The 20,937-nt window shown below is 40.5% G+C and overlaps 1 protein-coding gene across 1 annotated transcript in view; it reads left to right on the top strand.

The window, feature by feature from the left end:
• Nucleotides 1-20,937, top strand: part of LOC133021663 (contactin-associated protein-like 5) — a 91,782-nt gene that overhangs the window by 34,721 nt on the left and 36,124 nt on the right. Inside the window, exons 5-12 of the mRNA XM_061088610.1 lie at nucleotides 1,763-1,966; nucleotides 3,151-3,335; nucleotides 5,222-5,365; nucleotides 8,358-8,625; nucleotides 13,898-14,041; nucleotides 15,260-15,419; nucleotides 18,947-19,053; nucleotides 20,544-20,663. Of these exons, the coding sequence (XP_060944593.1) occupies nucleotides 1,763-1,966; nucleotides 3,151-3,335; nucleotides 5,222-5,365; nucleotides 8,358-8,625; nucleotides 13,898-14,041; nucleotides 15,260-15,419; nucleotides 18,947-19,053; nucleotides 20,544-20,663 (1,332 nt within the window). The remainder of the gene's footprint in view (nucleotides 1-1,762; nucleotides 1,967-3,150; nucleotides 3,336-5,221; nucleotides 5,366-8,357; nucleotides 8,626-13,897; nucleotides 14,042-15,259; nucleotides 15,420-18,946; nucleotides 19,054-20,543; nucleotides 20,664-20,937) is intronic.

The raw sequence follows: 20,937 nt of genomic DNA on the forward strand, positions 1-20,937 counted from the left end.
TAACCAGCAGTAAATAAAGTTGTAATTCTGTTTAAACTCTGACATTAAAATGTTTATGAGTATCGTGATTTTTGTAATAAGTGTCCCAAATAATAAATGTAAGAAATGTCTAAATCTGTGCTCGTCATTATGATGAGAAACTAAAACAGGCCCGAGCTCTGTGTGCAGAGCGAAATGAAAAAGGGATTCACGCACACAGTGAAATTAATAACCTGAACCGTCCTCAATACAAATGCATGTAATGGGGAATCACTTATACGCCTCTCCCACGTGTTATGAAGCGGCACTAACTAGATGAGCCGGTCAGTTCGCTGTGAAACACCCTCAGAATATCCCACAGAGAGAGTTTTATGACGACCAACCTCCACACACTGAAGGGTATTAATGTTGGATAAGCAGGTATAAAACTAATGTGGCCTCATATACTCCTCCTTTTGTTGTGGGTATTTTTGGATTCACTCGTCTGCCTGTGTCGACTGAAAATCCGAATTATAATAAAACCAATGATCGACTCCAGCTACTGGAAATACTTATCTGCCAAAATAGACAGAGAGAGACAGAGACACAGGTAGGTACAATTTATATGCAACTCATTCTGCTGCATTAAAGACTATTTAGTACTCAATACGTGTCTCTACTGACGCTAGAGGTGACACTGAAAATGCTCTATACTATTACCTGATCTCTCCCTGGACTATATGCCAGAGAGCGATCGTAGATTTTATAGGTAGAGCAAAAACTGTTTGTGTGCAGAAAAGTCCTCATCACTGTGTAAAATACTCCATATTCATTTATATTGCTGCAACAGCCCGGCTGTCACTACCACTGCAGAGGGACGACGCCGAGCCGGACCACATTCGAACAGTGATTAACAGAATAGCACGAGTCGTGACAGACTGTGTGGGAACTGATAAACCCGTGCGGTCTGTGCAGTTAGCTCCTACAGACACTTTTTATGGCAGTAATTTCTCGACTTGTCAAAATGGCAGGCAAAGCACAGGTATATCGATTGCTGCACTTTATTAGGTGTGAAGGTAAGACAAGTCAGTGAGTGAGAGTGCACACAGCCCTGGAACTGGCCAACCTACTGTAAGTGGAATGGAGCCAACGTTAACGCTACCAAGGACAGCGGCCTTTTGAAGCGCCTAGGACAGAATGCAGACGGTCACTGTGTGTTACTTAAATACATTTATAGCAAAACCAGTGTTGGTGCCGAGCAGATTATCCTGGTGCTTTTGAGTGAATTTCTCAGATTGTTGCATTAAGGAACAGCAAGCTAGCAGGTGGCATTAAGCTGTAAATTAAATGGCTGAAGAAGCAATTCACATTTGATTCACAGTTGATTTGTGTGTGTTTGTGTGTGTGTGTGTGTGTGTGTGTGTGTGTGTGTGTGTGTGTGTGTCCGCAACATGATATCATCACAATATAGAAAAAAGTTACAATTCGTGCTATTTAAGCTATGCATCGCTCCAGGTTGTTTTTGTATTTGCTTGCTGTTCCTTCTATAGTGTTTGCTGCCACAGCCACCTTATTACACTTTGTTTTTCCACTTCTTGTGTTCCAAACTCCCTCTTTTCTTTGGCACCATCTAAATGTAACATGTTGCACATTTAGGACGCCTGCTCGGTTCACTTTGGCAGTGATTTTAAAAAGTTTCACTTCATCTCAGTGGGATCTTCAGAACCAAGTAGCACATTTTTCGTATTGTTAGTTTTAACAGAATAAAACACTAATCTAAAGGTCACTCTCATCGTTCCTTCAGAGTCTTATGTGGCAGACTTTGATGGCAGAAGCTCGCTGCTGTATCGGTTTAACCAGAAGTCCATGTCAACGGTGAAGGACGTGATCTCTCTGCGATTCAAGAGCCACCAGGCCGAGGGCGTGTTGCTGCACGGAGAGGGGCAGAGAGGAGATTACATCACCCTGGAGCTTCACCGAGGAAGACTGGACCTCTACCTCAACTTAGGTGAACGATGCGTCACAAACCTTTCCCCGCAAATGTTTTGCTTACAGAGGAATTTTGTCTTAAATGTCAATGTTCTCATGGTGACTTTGGAATCGCTGCAATATTGAGAGGCCTTTACAATATGCACATTTTAGATGCTCTTTTCATGGTTGAGTGATGGTTGTCATTGGTATATCTGGCCCTATTTTCACCTGTTTTCTTCAGAACATAATGAAGAGCAAAGGAAAAATCATGAAATTTGAAACATCCTCCCCCCCAAAAAAAGCCTTTTTCATACACAGAGGTAGATTTAAGGTGCTATACAGGAACATTTAAACGGAGGCGAAATTAAAATAAATCAATTTGAAATCAAAGAGAACAGTTACAAATTGAAAAGTTAAAAATGATGGTAAAGCAAATGAAAAGGATGAATCTGTTAAAAAAAGATTCAACAATACTATTATTTTAACAGACACTGAGAAAATTGCCACATTTAAAACCTTAAACCAGAAGATGTTTCACATTTTGTTTTGATAAATGACTTAAACATTAAATTAGTTCGTCCTTACTTGATAAAAATGATTCAGCCGGTAATTCATTGTCCAAATTAGACCGGCATTCAGTGGTGCACAAGGGATGATAGGTTCCCTTATGAAAGAACATTTAAATCTGCCAGACCCGGATCTTTATTTGGATCTGCACCAAATTGCACACCATCACAGATATCAGTCTAAGATCCAAGCTTTATATTCGGCGCTTTCAGTCAAAATGTTAAAAACAGCTTATCCTCTAATTTAAAGAAAGTGATGTCCTGGATCTGCCCCTTTGTCTATATCCACACCAAAATATAATGGGTTCTCTCTTGGCCCTTTTCCCTTCCACCACATATAGGGGAAATCTGTGATATAGTTTTTTGCAAAATCCTTTTGACAAACAAACCTACCAACCAACAAACACTCACAGACACGGGTGAAAATGTAACCCCCTTGGAAGAGGTAATAATTATTCTAGCTGTATACCTACCTTCATCCCGTATTTGTGTTGGCAGCCTAGTGTACGTCATCTGATAGAACAGAAAGGGCATAATTCTGTGCACAGATGCGTTTGTTTGCCTTCGTTCCACGTCTGAACTCCGCCTGTCTCCACTGTGGGAAAATGTAAAGCTGCTCACTGTGTTGAGCTCTTCCCTTTGTGTTCCTCCCCAGATGACAGCCGGCTGAGATTCAGCAGCGGCCGTGTGGCTGTCACTGTGGGCAGTCTGTTGGACGACCAGCACTGGCACTCTGTTCACATCGAGCGCTTCAACAAGCAGGTTAACCTCACAGTGGACTCCCACACACAGCACTTTGAAACCAAAGGAGAAGGACACTCGCTGGAGGTTGACTATGAGGTGAGTCCATGAGCTGAGGCAATTATGCAAATTGAAGGTAAGCTAGAGTGATTTTTACCACTCAATAAATGTTTTCAGTGGAGGCCAGACAACCATCATCAAGCTCTGAACAGAAATTATGAAAACTATAATAATAATGAATTTTTTTTTATAATGCACCTATGTCACTGGGAACTCAATCATAACTTTCTTCAAGGTACACACTTGATATAAGTGCTTAAACATACTGGTAAATGTTGAAGAAAGACTAAACCAGGGTTGATGTGATCTTGTCTTTGAGTCTTAAAGCATTAGATTGCTTTCTGCATCAACCTGTGAGTACAAAGAATTTCAATGATCTATCTGAGATTTAATAGGAGCCTGGATGACCTTCTCAGGCCGAGAGAGAAAAGACATGATCTTTGAGCTGCTCCTTAACCCATAAATACATGATTTTTATCGGTTGTGATTTGTTTTGCAAATGAAAGGTCACTGTCAAATATCACACCAATGTTTCCAGCTGCAGGTTTGATATTTGCCGAAAGGGCTCACGAATGTTTCTCTAAAATAAGGAATTAGTTCCGCTTTCTTTTCATTTAGCTGAAGAAGGTTTTGAGAAATGCAACACTTTTATGTGCAGAACAATAAGGGACCAACTGTGGAGCCTTGGAGAACACCACAAATCAGAGAGGAGGAGAGAAAGCTTTGACTTATAGGAGCAATAAGATGAAGAAGTGTACATGGAATTTCGACAGCAATTGTCTGTGTATAAAGAGTTTGATAGATTAAGTTGATGCTAAGACTTTACAGGCCTAGCAACAGTAATTTAAGGGGTATTTTGATATTCTTCAACATGAGTCCGTTGTTTATAAATGTGAGTGTATAATGAATGGTTCTTCCCGTCGCAGTATCCCTGTAAGATCGCGTTGTAGCCACGAGGATTACTGAACCAATTTCAAAAGTATCTTTAATTTACACTTCCACATTTATAAACACAAGACCCATGTTGAAAAGTACGATAATTGCCCTTCTAAAGGGTCGGGGGGTTAACAAGCATAAATTCCTAAATATATCACCTTTAAAGATGCAGTGTTGAAATACAGAAAACCTGCTACTCTTGGCCATGACTAAAAGTGTGAGGACAGCCCAAACCCAAGCAATGACAAAATAATGTCATACCAAAACCGTGGCCATTCTTATGCTGCGATAACAGCCTCCACTCTTCTGGGAAGGCTTTCAGAAATATTTTGGAACCTTGCTGAGGGGATTTGCTTCCATTCAGCCACAAGAGCATTAGTGAGGGTGGGCACTGATGATGGGCGATAAGGCCTGGCTCACAGCTGGTGCTCCAGTTCACCCCAGAGGCATTAGAAAGGGCTGGAGTCAAGGTTCTGTGCATGCCAGCCAAGTCCCTCCAGCAGAATCAAAAACAAAGAAGAAAATGTTTATGGATTGAACTTTCCGCACAAGGGAACTGCCACGCTATAAAAAAGAAAAGGTCTTTCCCAAACTGCTGCAGCATCCAGATTCCCCTTTGTTTGACAAAAGGACAAACATCAAACCATGAAAGAGTGCAAACCAGAGGCTCACATACTGTGTTCATGTTATCACTGTAGAGTGTACAGTGTTTGGATTCAGTGAGTGGGTGTTGTTTTCTCACTTGCTGAATCACTGGCTCAGCTGTTTATGCTGGTGTGAATAAGTGTGTGGGCTTCATGTATTTTGAGGCATGCGTCTACATCGCCTGGTGATGGTTCCACAGTAAAATACAGAACAGAATGGAAATGGCAATTATTTGTATAAACATAGCAGACATGAATGTGCATATTTGTACCTGTTCTTGTTGGATCGATTTCTGTATCCAGGGATAAGTGGTTTACCTCTTGTGTTTCCTTCTCACCGTACAGCTGAGTTTTGGGGGCATCCCGCTGCCTGGTAAACCCGGCACCTTTCTGAGGAAGAACTTCAACGGCTGCATGGAAAACCTTTACTACAACGGGATCAATATCATAGACCTGGCAAAGAGACGCAAGCCACAGATACACAGTGTGGTAAGTTTGATGGACTTTCAGAGGGTCTGCATGTATCAGAATGAGTCAGCTGCTTGAACATCTGTATTCAGTGCACATCCTCTATACTGCGAAATTCATTAGATCTTCCTTTTGAAGATGGATGTTGAAACGCTCAGGCTTAAGAGCCAGACGTCTGCTTGATTTTGCAGGCTGATACAGATAATACTATTTGGGTTTTTCAAAATCTGATAAGAATATAACCAAAATTCTTTTTTTTAAATAAATATCTTATCGAAACATACATTTGATTAATTAGAGATTAGATATTTATCAGCTTAAAAATAAATGTCCTGGTTATAACATATATTTAGCCTTTCTATATAGCATTTATTTTTCACTTTACTGTGACATATGTGCCGATACATCTGTGAGAACATAGATCTGTGGAAGCTCAGGATCAGGAGCCTCAGCTTCCTCTGTAAACAAGAGTCCGTCCAAATGTTTCCAGGACACATTTTTCCACTCTTGTGCCAGAACGTCTTTGTACCAGGGAAAATGTATTGATTTATATTTCAAGAGAAAGGGACAGTGACAGAAAGGGTGAGGAAGAGAAAGTTGGCAACAAAGTAATGTTTTTATGGGTGATAGATCAAAGGGAATTAGCATGCTAGTGTTTGCCAATTTGTGAACACAAAGTTCAGCTCAGGATGTAAATAAAGCTGGATAACACATCCACTGCCTGAACAGAAGTAAAGCCAAAATATTATGGGGCAGGTGCTGCTGTCTCGTGCTGGTGTTGTCATGTGGAGAAGGTGCACAGTAGTGGTCAGGTGTCGGAGCTGCAACATCAAGGTCCTGCAAAGTTTCATCTGTCAATCATGTCATTTCACTTTTAATGCATTAAGTACTGACAGTGTGATTAGATCTACCTAAAATAATTTAACGTGCACTTTTGACTTTTTTTATTTTGGTCAATGTTCCATCTGCTAATATGGAGGAAGTTGGGATTATAACCTACAATGCAGCCACCAGGGGGTTATCAAGAAGCTTTGGCTTTACTTTTGGGGACCTGTGACGTCATCCACCTTTATAAGCAGTCGATAGGAATTTTACCTTCACAAAAGCAAAAATGTTTGCCTGATGATGGCGCTACTCGAAAACTCAGGATCTTGGTGGGGAGGAGGACATGACTAACGTCAGGACATCACCAGAGTATTCAGGATACATCATCAGGGAACCATGAATATCTCGGTTGATCCATTTTTACAGTTACTATGTTATTTTCATTTAACAAACCAATCCCACATCACAGTAAAACAGTCTATGAGTAAAAGTTTTAAAGTTCTCTTTGTTGTTTTCTATTTGAGATTTGATGATACTTGATTATTCCGATTTAAAGTATTCCAGTCAGAAATCGGAAAGAAGGTATAACTTGAAAACAATCATTACGTCCACTGCAATCTTAACTACTCTTTCATTAAGTCCAAGTGTGTGAGTGGATCATTTAGAGACTCGACCTCCCACACAAATCAGACCCGTCGGCCAAAGAGCCACAAGCCACATCTCATCTGAGACACCCCCTCCATTTAATGTCTGATTGCTGTGTTAAAAAGCCTTTACTGACAACAGAGGCAGGGAGGTGGAGAGGGAGAGCGTCAAGATGGAAGCTGTAATGGAATTTCAATGGGACAATCTCCCTGAGGTTGATAGAGGAATCACATTGAGAGTCAAAGCTGTGATTGCTCTGTGCTGCCCTGCAGGCGTCGGGACTGATAGGACTCTGACCTCGACAGACATGACCACAACACAACCTCTGCATTGCACAGAATTAAACTGAAATGTTTTTTTTATGTTGGGCTGCCTCACGCTATCGGTTTGGAACGAACAAACTTCGACAGATCCATGGATTCTCAGCGGACCCAATCCATTTCTTAATTTCTGCTTATGTTTACATAGCCTCTGAATCAAATGGATTTCCGTAATACAGACGTAAAGTTTGTCTTAATTTCTAGGTGGAAACAACAAGATTTACGTGTTATTTATATTTATATGTAATATGCTATTCTTAATGAAATAGTTCCTAACTAGTGTCCCTTCTAAACTTGTCTGTTTGGTATTGGGTAGTTTGGTCCATGGAGATGCTGGTTGCATCTTTCTTTTCTAAAATGGTGAAAGTGAACGTGCCAATTTGTTAATGGTTTATCAATATCAGACGTATCACTATCAATCTTTGCGATATAATTATATTGTTATTAATTTGATTAAATACACAAACTAATTTTCTTCCCAAGACTTGGATTAGTACCACTCTCTTGTCTTTATGGAAAGTCTGAAGTTACAGGCAGCAGCGAGTTAACTTAATCTAAATATCAGGACTGAATTCAACCAGCTGGCCAGTGTTTAGAAAAAGCTTCAAAATCTGCCAAGCTCACAAAAGATCTGTATAAAATTTGAAAAAGTGAGAAAGTTTGTGATTGTTGGTGGTGCTGCAGACCCAACTAACCAGGGACAGAAAGTTCTAGCACAATGCACCATGTTGAGGAGACTTAACGCAGGAGATGTGATGTGTTGATTACTGAGCTTTGGAGTTGCAGGTAGAGTGAGTGTGGTATTGATCGTCTCAGTAAGAAACAAATAAGATTAATTAAATGTCAACCTTTTCCTTAATTTAATCACCTACAATGACATTTTTTACTGAAATCTGTGACATATTAAACACTATGACATTTTGCAGTTGCATTATTATCATGAATTAACGGCTTCGTTTTAGTAGTAGGCTTCTAATTGCTTCTGCTGATTACTTTATAATTTATGACAGATAATTCGGTATAACCGGTAAAAGATGTCACTTCATGATCCTGGCTGAGGTTAGGTTAAGGTTTTGCTCGTGGCCCTTTAACCATCTGGCCCCTTTTAGTGCATATGACATTTATTTTGAAACGCATCACAATGAATTTCAGATGAGACCAGCTTTCCCGAACATAGCTGAAGATACATGCAAATCTGTGTCCTTGGCTTTGTCATCCTCCAGGGCAACGTGACCTTCTCGTGCTCGCAGCCCCAGCTGGTGGCTTGCACCTTTCTGAGCTCCGGCAGCAGCTTCCTGTCGCTTCCATCAGCAGCATCTGCCACGGGAGGCTTCTCTGTTCGCTTCCAGTTCAGGACGTGGAACCCAGATGGGCTGCTGCTGTCTGTGCCACTGAACCCGGAGCCCCAGAGACTGGAGCTGCAGATCAGCAACACCCAACTGCGTCTGACCCTCCACAGCTCAGGACAACAAAAGTCAGAGGTCTCGACAGGTCAGTGCACAGCACACACACACATATGCTAAAACATGAGATGAAAAAGGATCATCCATGGCTCCATTAACACCAAACACACCAAATTCTAACAATAACTTTTCAATAGACTTTTGCGAATACATGCTTATACATGAAGTAATTAAGAGTCTTTTGATTTTTAAATGAGGCTGAAACCATGATACAAACATCCAAAATAAACAATACCTGTTATAAATCGTGAAATTTTAATTCTGTGCATATTACACATACAATATTTAATTTTTTTTTTCTTCATTTGACACATTGATTCTGCTCCAGTGATGAGTAGTTTAGCTCAATGTGGTGAACAACCCTGAGATTAAAGAAACCGTGAGCACATGTAAGTCAAGAGTGAGGAAAATCGAAGCAGATGTGAAACAATGTAGGACCTGAACTGTGCTGTGTGGTGAGTCACCCTTTTGTTTGACTCGTGCACATGTTGGTAACAGTCCAGGAAACACAAAGAGAAGGCCAATGTAGCCACCCACCATGGAGACCATTAACATTTTAATTGCACCATGAGATAATCCCTGGGATCTTGTCTGCAAATGTGTGTAAATCGCATACTCATCCTCTGCAAGTTTACCGCATAGACCTGGGGGGTAAATTCCCTGATAACACCAGGTTACCGTAGATTTACCTCTCTCTTGTTGAGGGTTAAGGACAGAGGATGTCACACCTTTTTAAAGCCCTATTGGACAAATTGTGATTTGTGAATATGAGCAATGCAAATAAAATTTGATTGATTGATAGAAGAGGTACAAGATCAATACATGTGAACTACGCTGGAAACATATCCAACACATTAAATAGAGCTCAAAGCGAGGAACACTTAATCTTAACTCTTTTTTAAGTGCATGTGTTGAAAGGAAACATACTGTGCTCACATTCAGGTTGACGTTCAGAAACTGTCCTGAACGAACCATCACTGCAGATCCTCTTTTCAGCCTCTGTCTCAAACACTTTGATTGAGCTCCAGATGAGGCTCAATCTGCTCTGATTGGTCAGCTGGACCATTCTCTGATTGTCAACATTTTCTAGCACGAGGGAAATGTCGGCCTCCGCTCTCGCTCAGCTTGGCTTTGTTACTGTTTTGTTGTGTTTTAAAGAGCAAAAGGGCATTGTGACGTTACGGGACATCGCGTTTTTTGTGAAAGTATCGGCCGGTCTAATAATGAGGTTTTTCAGGATCATCATGAGCTACGGGCTTTTCTGTGGTGGAGAGGAGCTCGCTTTACGACAGGCTTTTGACTTTTTCACTTTGCAGAACTTTTACATATGAAAAAACATATGTCTGCTAAAAAAAAAAAAAAAAAACTTGTGTGGAAGAAAGGAAACCGCGGAACCACGTCCTTAAAACTTGACCTCAGAGATGATAATACATGTGCATTATTTTAAATCTCACTTGACAGGAACTTGAGATGCATCTACTTGAGCATGTCGACCCCAAAGTGCGACAGGCTGCTTGTTTCTATGTGCTTCGCTTAACTGAGGCAGACACAGACAGACAGTGTCACTCATCCTATCCAGAATCTGGAAACAGAGCACGCTGAGTGGCGCCAGTAATTTCATCTGACTTACTTTTATCACCTTTGTCCTCAATAAAAAGTGTATTTCTTCACAGGGAGAAAATTCGATCCAATTCTGTGCATGGGATTGCTTAGCAGAGATAACTCCGATAACTATGATTGGCTGGTTAAGCCAGACTTTTAAGAAACGGTGAGCTGCAGGGAAATATAGATGGAGAAGACAACCACCGCAGCTCAGGGAAAATATTACTTTTTTATATAATTTACCCAAAACTGCATTAAATTATCTTCTCGGGGACCTATCGGTGTTAAGGCTGTAGCACACGAAAAATACGACCTGGAGTCTGCTTATTGTTTGCAATGATGTGTGAAGTGAAAGTTTCACCACAAATGAATTCAGCAGAGTGAAGATGTAATCTCACATTGCTTTTGATATGAATCGACGTCTTCGCTAATTTGGGGTGTTTATTCACTCTCTGATTTTCATTCTGATTCCTGGTTGTGCTTCCTCCTTGGGCGGATCGTTGGAGGTCACACTTGCCGCAGAAATTATTATCGAGCAAGCGTGCAGATAGCATCTCGGTTTCAAATTCAGGAGAGGCTAATGTAGCCACCCACCATGGAGACCATTAACATTTTAAACGCATCGAGAGATAATCCCTGGGATCTTGTCTGCAAATGTGTGTAAGACGCAGACTCGTCCTCTGTAAGTGCACCGCATCAAACACATGGGCGTGGGGGGTAAATTCCCTCGTTACACCAGGGTACTGAAATAATGCTGGTCTAGTGCGAAAAAGGCAGCATGATCCTGGGAGCCGCTGGAAATCTTCCCTATGATGGATGTGCTGATTCATAACAAACGGTGAGAGCTGAGCGGAGAGGGCCAGACTGACTGCTGCTCAATCTTTACTGCATGCTGTGCAGGGGTGGAGGTCATGTTAAGTTTAAAGAGATACCTGTTGATGCCTCTTCACTGTGCAACATCATTATAGGTTTTGTATCAGCTGCAAAAATCATTATCCTCATTAATAACCTAAAACTGCTGCAGCAAATGAATTCCAAGTTAAGTTGTGAATCTCAAACTATGGATTCTAATTGAGAGTAAAACAAGTTTATAGATTAAAGCATTTTCACATTTTCTCACCGCTTTCCTGTGAAGGTTTAAAAGTATCACACACAGCTCACAGCCAAGTCAAATTCAGCGCAGCAGAGGTCTTTGAGCAATCGTTAAACAGCCGTGGGGCTCATCCTGGGATCCTGTAAATCAGCACATTTTCTATATTTAACCTGCTGTTTCAATCCGGCTTTTCAGTTTTATAAGAAATGTCACTTAGTTGTTTAAAACTCGACAGGTGGACGGTAGAATCTCTTAAGGATCAACACAGTCACCAGTGTTTGATTAAGACTTCAAGAGCATTAGTGTGGAACAAATATTGATCTGTTTCTTTGTCTGTTCGGCCTCAACATCGTCTGCATCAACAGCCATAGGCTTCATTTTTTTTTCATCCTCAAACAAAGAGACACACACGACGGGAAACAGCAAGATGAGCTTTTGTTTCATTGAGCTCACGCTGCCTGGCTGTGCTGGAAGAGCTCGAGGTCGGCAGTCATGGCATGGAACCTTGAAATGTGTGTTTCCTGGAGGCATCAGTGGGGCTTAAAGTTGTCGTCTCACACATGAGAATAGGCAGAGCTTTTATTCTTCCTGACGGGGCAGCAACACTCATGCAGATCACCGCTATGATAGAGAACACTCGCGTCCTGGGCAGTGCTATGACACTCCCAGCTTGGCCAGCAGCAGGATAGCGAGCAGATCATGATATATATATGAGCTGAAAGGGGGGAAGAGGAAACTCCCACTGATGCTCGCCTGCAGTCCCTCGCGGCTACACTGTTTATTCCGTGAAGCAGTCAATGGAGTGGAGAAAAATGCCCAAGGCACTCGCAGTCTTGCGGGATAAAAGGTTCTGCTGTAAGCGACAGGCATCAGTGGACTGTGTGAAAATCTCAAACTTTTCCCAGGAGCTTGGACACGTCTCATTTTGGACTTACTCAAATCACTCCCAGGGTGCATTCTGCTCAGCTCCCGAGCCGCAGCACACGCAGCTCAATTTGGATGCAAATTCAGTCTGGGACCAGTCAGCGCGGGCAGCACGGAGGTGTGGCTCAGTCATTTCAAGTCGCAATAATGGTGTTGTTTTCCTGAGCGCTGCAGCTCGGTGAAGATGTCAGTGTCATTTTGAAAGAAATGTTTTATAGCTGACACTTGGTTGGATTATTACTCTTTTGGATGGATTTTCAGCTTGATTTTGGTTCCTTGGGGCCAAATAAATTTGATTTAGCATAGGATTTGGTGTTTGGTCATCAGGTTTGACATTTTAAAGAAATAGAATTCAAATTTTACTTTGATACCAATAAGATACACACTTTTATCTGATACTTTTCTTGATTCGACAGTTAGAATGACACAGAAACAATTTCGCTAGCTACGTTTATATTTTGGATTTGTTTTCCTTACTTACAGTAATCATATTGGTTTGACTACATCGCCAACAATGCTGTTAATATGTGTAATACGTGTTATTTATTCTGCCGATGCACTGACATACAAGCTTGAACACAGCATCTTAATCATCAGTCATGGCAACACTCAACCTCAGTCTTCTTCTGCCTTTATGTCGTATTTAGAGTTAAAGTAGATGAAAGAGTCTCTTAAGAACAATGTGAGTTGTGTGAAACATAATTTTCAGAAATCAAGCAGGATTTTTATGTAATTAGCAGCAAGGTGTCAATGGGTAGTCAATATTGCAAAGTGTTTTGGTAAAAAATGAAGTCCACTTTAAAAGGAATGTGTTATTTCGGTGCATTTAACATTATTAAGAAACGCACATAAAAGCAAAATAGCTTCAGACAGGAAAACAGTATCATTTTTTATTATATTATATATCATTATTATTACTGAGGGATTAACATACAAGCATCCTTGTAATGTTGCAGCAGGTCAATGAGGCACTAGTTAACTATTAAAACTATTTTATACACTGTTGTGACTTTTTGCAATCCATCATATGGTACTTGCTCATAGGTTTTCAAAGTCCAAATCAACAAAGAGGGGATGAATTACAGCCGCAGTAATCCCATGTGAAATGCGGAATTATAAAATACAGTCGGTGAGTACAGGGCTTAGTTTTACATCAGTGGAAACGATGCAAAGTCCACAGTAATTAGTTAACACCGACATGCTGACATTAGAGACATCTTACTCATTAACACGTCAACTAAATTTAGATGATAAAATATGCATCATGAATTTGTGACAGAGAAAGGGGGGGGGGGTTGTTTGACAAATTTTTGAAGAGGCTGCTGCTGACTGTGTGTGATGCAAAGAAAAAACTGTGCGAAGGCAAAGTGTTGATGAGAAATTGGGGGATTTGACTGCAGCGTTGGCAGGTACAAAAATATCAGTATCAAAACGTACGTATCTTAACTTAAACGTTAACACCGGGGAAATTAATCATCAAAAGTCTTGCGCTCCCATGGCCATTGCTGAATGGAAACCTGATATCAGGAAATACTTCCATAACACCTTTGACTGTGTCGCACATTTAGATGAAACGAGAACACGGTGGTGGAAATCATTCACAGCCTCCAGGCCCTCAACAAATAACTTTCTGTGTTGCCGCTGACTTCACTGTTTGAAAATGTGAAATGTCCCTCTGCAGGTCTCAGAGTCAGTGATGGACTGTGGCACTCAGTGAGTCTGGACACCAGGAACCTACAGATCTCTGTGACTGTGGATGGAGAGCCGTGCTCCAAGACTGAGCTGTGGGAACAAGTGGAGTCAAGAGGCAACTTGTACTTTGGAGGTTTGTGGATTCTCACACTTTAAACATACATTATTATGTTCCTCTTTAAAGGTGAGGTAAGAGATGGATATTTTAATTTAAGTTTAAAACAAGTAGACACCAACCCCAAGATGTCTGAGTTTCTCCTGCCAGCCCCTTGTAGTAAAAACTCTGGACAGTTTCCTAAAGAGCAGGATATTCTCCAGAGGTTTCATTACAAGTGAGTGGGCATGTTGACGACATTTGTTACATGCGACAGATACAGAACCGGTAAAAACAAAAACGATACACATATCTCAGGAGCAATGAACATAGAAGACACCAACGGAGACTTCAACTTGGAGAAACCAAGAGATCCAAGAGCTTTTGGTGATAGGAGCCGATGCTGGTGTGGAAGTGATGTAAATAAAAAGAAAGCGTTACGTCTTGCTGCTTCTAAACTCCGAAAAAGAGAGATGAGAGAGAGAGGCCAGGACCAGTTGTGTACCATCTTAGTACAACCATATCTAGTTGTCATAATGAAAACAATAAGAGTGATAATTCTGGATGTAAAGATGTTATTAATGATAGCAGCAACAATTCATATAATAATAGTTTTTGTTGTCTGAATCCTGCAGCTCTGGAGTCAGAGATACCTGCAAAAAGTGAGAGAGACTATAGGACGGGAAAAAAAAAACACAAAGTTAGTGAAAAGTAGTAATAAATAAATAAATGTGGAAGCAGAGAGACGTAAAGAAGAGGAAAAGTGCATGATGGGAGTTCTCCCAGCACTCTAGACCTATAGCAGCATAACTGTGACATAGCGGTAGTAGCAAAAAGGTATTTCCAGTTGCTAACAGTACTTGTTAATGTCTGAAACAGTAGTGGCCAGGGTGGATGAATGAAAACAGTATCTTGTTTTAATCAAAATTGTACCAGGAAAGAGGGTTGGCATATAATACTGTTTATGACTCCATAGAAATCTCTGACTGGATCAGAGGTGTATCTAACTTCCTCACTCCCCTTCTTGCTGATTGTGTGGAACTTATGCTGTTTGGGTCATCCTGCTTTCTCTGCTTCCCAAATACAGATCCATAATTGTGTATTGAAACCAGAATGTATAGATATATGAGAAATGTATTGGATTTAAAATGCTTAGCCCACCTTTTAACAGGGACACTGTAACATAACGTTTCCTCCCAGGTTTATGTTGCTTGTCCAGTAAAACAAAAGTTTGCATCATGTTTTATCTCCTTCCAGGTTGCCCTGCGGCCGACTGCCAGATCCCGACTCCGTCCTTCCAAGGCTGCATGCGGCTCATGTTCCTCAACGGCCAGCCAACGAATCTCAGTCATGTGCAGCAAGGTTTGCTGGGAAATTACCACGAGCTTCAGTTCGACACCTGCAACATGAGAGATAGGTGATGAAATCTCTTATTTACCCTTGTATTTAATTAGAGGACAGCTCTCACAGAGATCTTGGTGATATCCAACAGGCAAAATGTGTCAGACATAAAAATTGGGAGCAACATTATCCAAGTTGGCAGCAGAGTTATTCATGCCCGCTTGGTTAATTTGTGGATGGCACTATGTTGTCTACAGAGAAGCCTGAGAGTCACTGACATCTTGTCCCATGGAGACAAACATGCTGACAGGATCATCCAATTAAATTGCAACAGAATCTCGGTAACACCTTCTCTGGCAGAGGGCTATGCTAACAAGCTGCTTTCTACCGTCCTGTGTGGCGTGCTATCCCTCATTACCCTGCACAGCTGTGGGCCCTGTGAACGGGAGCGGCAGACCCACAAGCTCGCTGGATGTCTGCCTGTGGCTCGGAACATTTAAAGCGACGAGACAAACATGCAAACTGCCATTTTTATCCTTGTATTTGCCCCGAGGAGACTTGCTCCTCTGTCAGATTTCAAACTACCTTTTTCAAGGCCAGATTGTTCGCTGTCGGAGGATATGCAAACACAACAGCGCTGCCAGTCTGTCGTGTGTCACTAGGCGAGGGGATGCACTGCGGGAAATGACAGAAAGATTGAATGAGACAAGTTTTTTTTTCCCCGAGCGGAGATGCACACACCTTTTGTGTCTTCATGTATTGATGAATGAGTATGAATGTAACGTGGTAATTGGGCTGAAATAGAGCTCTTAATGAACTTTTTCAGATTTTTTAAAAGCACATTTTTAACCCTTTGATAATATAAAGAAAACTCTTTAAAGCCTCACTGATCGTTTTTTTTAGAAGGTCTTCACATCAACATGACAGACACAACAGTTTAAACAAAACACGAATAAATGATCATTCTGACATGACAAACATGTTCACAAACGTTTGGACATCAAGCAGATGCAGAACAACATAAGGATTTATTCTGAGCCGTGTCGAGATCCTAACTTTGATTATCTATCGTTCAAGATGAGGAATATGTACTGTGGGTTTATCAGAATGATTTTTCGGTTGCCTGCTGCTGTAACCAAGGCCGACGATGACAGTGATGCTTCAAGGCCAAATGCAGCATCAATGAACAAGTGACTGATGGGCTCAAAGGTTTTTTTTTCATCTTTCTGGAAAAGTAATACTAAGTATGATTGAGAGTTATCTGAAATAATTTCTGATCTACTGTTGGTTATTAACCATCCAGACTCAGATTCATTGTCAGTTTTCAAAATTAAGGAATTTTTTTTGGTGTGACGTGGAGAAGAAACATTCAGGGAAAAATAGGGGGAAAGATCAAGCAAATTAAGAGGCAAGCACTGAATGACAATAAATTTATGCTGTAATAAAATACAAAATATAATAATTAAACTTAAACAGTATAACAATTTGTAAGATATATAAATATGTGCAATATATTGTAGATTATTCAGATCATCTGGGATGAGTCCCCTGTCTCTTCCCAACCTTATTATTTATTTATGTATCTTCCCAATTATCTATTTCTTTTTTATATCGTCTTCAGTTTCCTTGAATTTGTGAAGCCTTTTATATATCAGGTAAAGCTCTCTGAATTGCCTGCAACAATTTCAAAATATGCAATCATATTAAAGTATTGCACCAATTATTTGATGACATATTTTCTCTAAATCTGAAAAACCTAAATTTGTAAAATTGTCTTTTCATGAAAAAATTTTAAGTCCACATGAAACAACAGAGCAACGGTATCTGCCTTATGAAGCATATGTCACACAAAGAGGGTCTATAACGTGTCTCTGTGTTTTTATCTGATGTGATAGTAAACATGATGCTTTGTTTACTGCCTTGAGGTGACTGTTGCATATTAATGACCCGAGCGTATGAGAAAATTTACTTATCTGTGTTAATTTCCTTTTGTCTGTGTAATTAAATCGAGTGACTTAATTTGCGGTGAGCTTGCAGCTGGGTGTGCCGGCTACTGTAATTTCATGACCTGTAAGGGCACTCGTGAACACTAGAACAGAAAATAGCTGGATGGTAATTAAACCAGTGGGTGCAACCTTATCTGTGTTGCGGCTGGCCCACTCCACTGCAGTTAATAGGTGAGAGATGAAAGTGTATGAAATTATAGATGCACGCTTGAAAGGCTGGCAATTATGTGAAACTGGAGGAGGCTCGAGGAAGGGACTATTAATCAGAAAAGTGCGGTTTAAAAATTTCTGTGAAGCGCTCATTGTGGTGAAATCCCATTAACAGGCATTCTAGTCTGAAGGTGACAGTAATGCATTTATTTTTAGACAAACACCTCGATGTGTCAGCTTTTTCAGAAACTCAGACAAGGGCACTGTGTGAGAAGCCATGATTTTCGCAGTTATTTGTTATTTGATTTTTAATGTTGCTTCACGGAACATGAATACACAGCAAATTATTCTTTCTGGGCAAGTTCAAAAGCTTGTGTTCATAACAGGAGACAAAAGAATAAAGCAGAGCGGTGAATAGGGGTCTTGCTTACCTGATAAATAAAAGATCAGCTTCGTAAACACTAACAAAAGAAGTATTTTCTACTGATGCCAAATACAAACGCTTGGAGATTTATTTTCTTTAGCTGTCAAGAAATTACTGTCATTTCTGCTGCGACTAAGAGTGTGATTTATTTAATGAATCCATGTGCTGGAAAATTGGCTAAATTGAAGACAAAGGTCTATTAAGAATTGGAGCTGAAACAATTAACAACTTGTCAATCGAAAGGAACAGGAACTGTTACTTAGGCAAAACAGACATTTATTTATCTTACATGTTTTGCTTTCTGTTCTCTGAATCCATTCTATTTTTATTGAGATTTTTAAATTCCTTTCCTCACCCCAACCAAGGAGGTCACCCAACTCCATTTGTTTGTTTGTTGTTGCCAAAAACTACTTGAATGATTTCCACAAAACTCTGGTCAGGGAAGCAGCCATTAAATTGTGGCTCCAGTTCATGGGGCTTTCTTTAACATTGTGAAACAAGATGTTTTTCAACATTTTCAACATTTTCCCATGGATAATTCATGGAGCTTGTTTTGAGGACTGATTTCTTAAAGTGTGGGTGAGTTGCTGCTGCTTGTGATTTACACAGGGCCGTAGCAGATGAAGGATTTTTCTAAATCAGGGGCCATAAAGGGGCCCCAATTTTCCCAGAGGGACAATTTAAATATCCTACATCCCTGCACAATTCCTGATTGAGTAAATCATTTAACGTTGTCTGTTTGCTCTATAGCTTTGAAAAAAAGCCAAAAGTTAGTAAGTGAATAGTTTATTTATTTATTCACTAATTTATATATATTTTTTAAAGACTACTTACAGGAGTCTTGGCCCCCATGGCCCTGCTCCTGAATCAGCCCCTGCCCGAGTGCCATTGCTGTTTTGTTGCATTTCACTCTATTGCTATTTATATAAAGTCTGATTAGATTTGATATCTGATTAATGAAGAGACTGACGACTAGAGTAACCAAAAATAATAGAACCAACTATTTTTTTTATGTTTTTGCAGGTGCCTCCCGAACCTGTGTGAACACGGAGGCCGCTGCTCTCAGATGTGGAGCTCCTTCGTCTGCGAATGCTCGGGAACGGGATACTCGGGAGCGACCTGTCACAACTGTGAGCAGTTCGTCTCAAGTTCATTTCACCACCTTGTCTCAAACTTGCCATTACAGCCTCTGTACCTCCCCATTTATTCGAGGTCTACTGAGCTGTGTCATTTGATTCTGCACACACATCTTTTTCTGTCTCGCTCGCAGCGTCTGTGCCCTGAGAGGCGAAAGCAAAAAAACTTGTCCCGCTTCAACATGACATGACCTTACAATCATCACTGCTATTCCCTCTCTCAAATTTTTTTTTTGCGATATTCTTAAATAGCTTTACATACTGCTTGAGTTCAGTCTGACTCCACATGTAGGAGTTTTTCCTCTCGGGCTGCATTTTTTGACAATCCTGAACAACGCCTTAATATCAGCTGTGGAGACTGTTGCTGGAAACTTTGTGTGAAATCCCCTTGCCCCAGAATACTGATTAGTTGTTTGTGTGCAGGCAAATGCAGTGTGTTTTTTTTTTTTTTTGCACGTCAGGGGGAACATGACAGAAATGAGCATCTGCTGAATTAAAAATAGGTCCTTTTTTTTTCACCTCAGCTGTCATCAGCTTCCCTCAGAAACACATTTCCATGTGCGGCTCAGACGTGTATCTCTGAAACTTGAGTGTTGGGAGCCAATCACCAGTTAACTGAGTGTTAGAGACACAGTTTGGACATAGCTGGGATGCTGTGTAGTTTCTGCTGATCCAAACACCACAGATAAAAGCCATATGGGGGAAAAAAATAATTGGATTATTAACATGTCGGGCTAATCCACGACCTTCATTTTACACTGATTTTCGTTCTTGGTCTACAAGTTATATTTAAAAGACGCAATAGCAAATTAACTAATCTATAGTATTTCCAAGTCATGCTGGAGAAAAATTTAGTATTAACATTAATGGCTTCTCTTTGTTTATTTTTGCAGAGTAAATGTTGATAAAAACTCCGTAAACACATTAGTGCTCATCCTGAAAACATTTTCAAACAACTTCATGACCTTTGTGTGTTGAATGTCAAACATATTTATTGAAAATAGGAACAGTAAGGCACAAAGAACATATATAGGATTATTATGTTACGATAAAATACTCTCAGCTTATGTTTAGTTACTTATTTACTTATTTATCTCCATATTTTCTACATGTCATCTCATACATATTCTATTGAAAATTACGGATTCATGGCGCTATCACCAGTAAAACAGTAACTACCAGAGGCAGGCTATAAATAAGACAGTTTGGTGATCAGAAACTTAAATGCGGAGGATTGCATGTTGCATGCATTTTTTAGTAAATGCATTCTGATCAGGCCTTTCAGTAATTAATATATCACTACAGTAACCATATAGATCAAAAACTGCTGAAAGTGACTTTAGATGGAACAACAACATACGTCAACAACCCCCATATGTAAAGCAAAAATATGTAAATATGTGTGCAGTGTGCAGGAGAAAGCTGTCAGAGCGTGGGCTGTTACTTGGAGCAATAACTGATTTCTGTCCCCATTCTGCTTTCAGCCATCTACGAGTCGTCCTGTGAGGCGTACAAGCTGATTGGCAGCTCCTCGGGCTTCTACTCCATTGATCCAGATGGGAGTGGTCCCCTGGGGCCCACCCAGGTATACTGCAACATGACAGGTGAGATCACTGTGGCCCCCATGTTGTCACCTTTATTATTTTTTTTTGTTTCAATGAGACGTGGCAGAAAGTCCACTCACTTAAAGATCACTTTGCATTGATCCACACCACATTAACTTAATGTCTACCATCCAGTAACCAATCATTACAGTCCATCTGTGCAGCTCCTGAGAGTTTATCTGTGCGGTTTTCACACAGCACCAATCCTGTATCTGAACCCGTCACTTAGTCTTTTATTAACTTATTTTCTTTAAGGAGACGTAGACCGCAATTA

This window comes from Limanda limanda, chromosome 16 (genome assembly GCF_963576545.1).
Source record: "Limanda limanda chromosome 16, fLimLim1.1, whole genome shotgun sequence".
NCBI lineage: Eukaryota > Metazoa > Chordata > Actinopteri > Pleuronectiformes > Pleuronectidae > Limanda > Limanda limanda.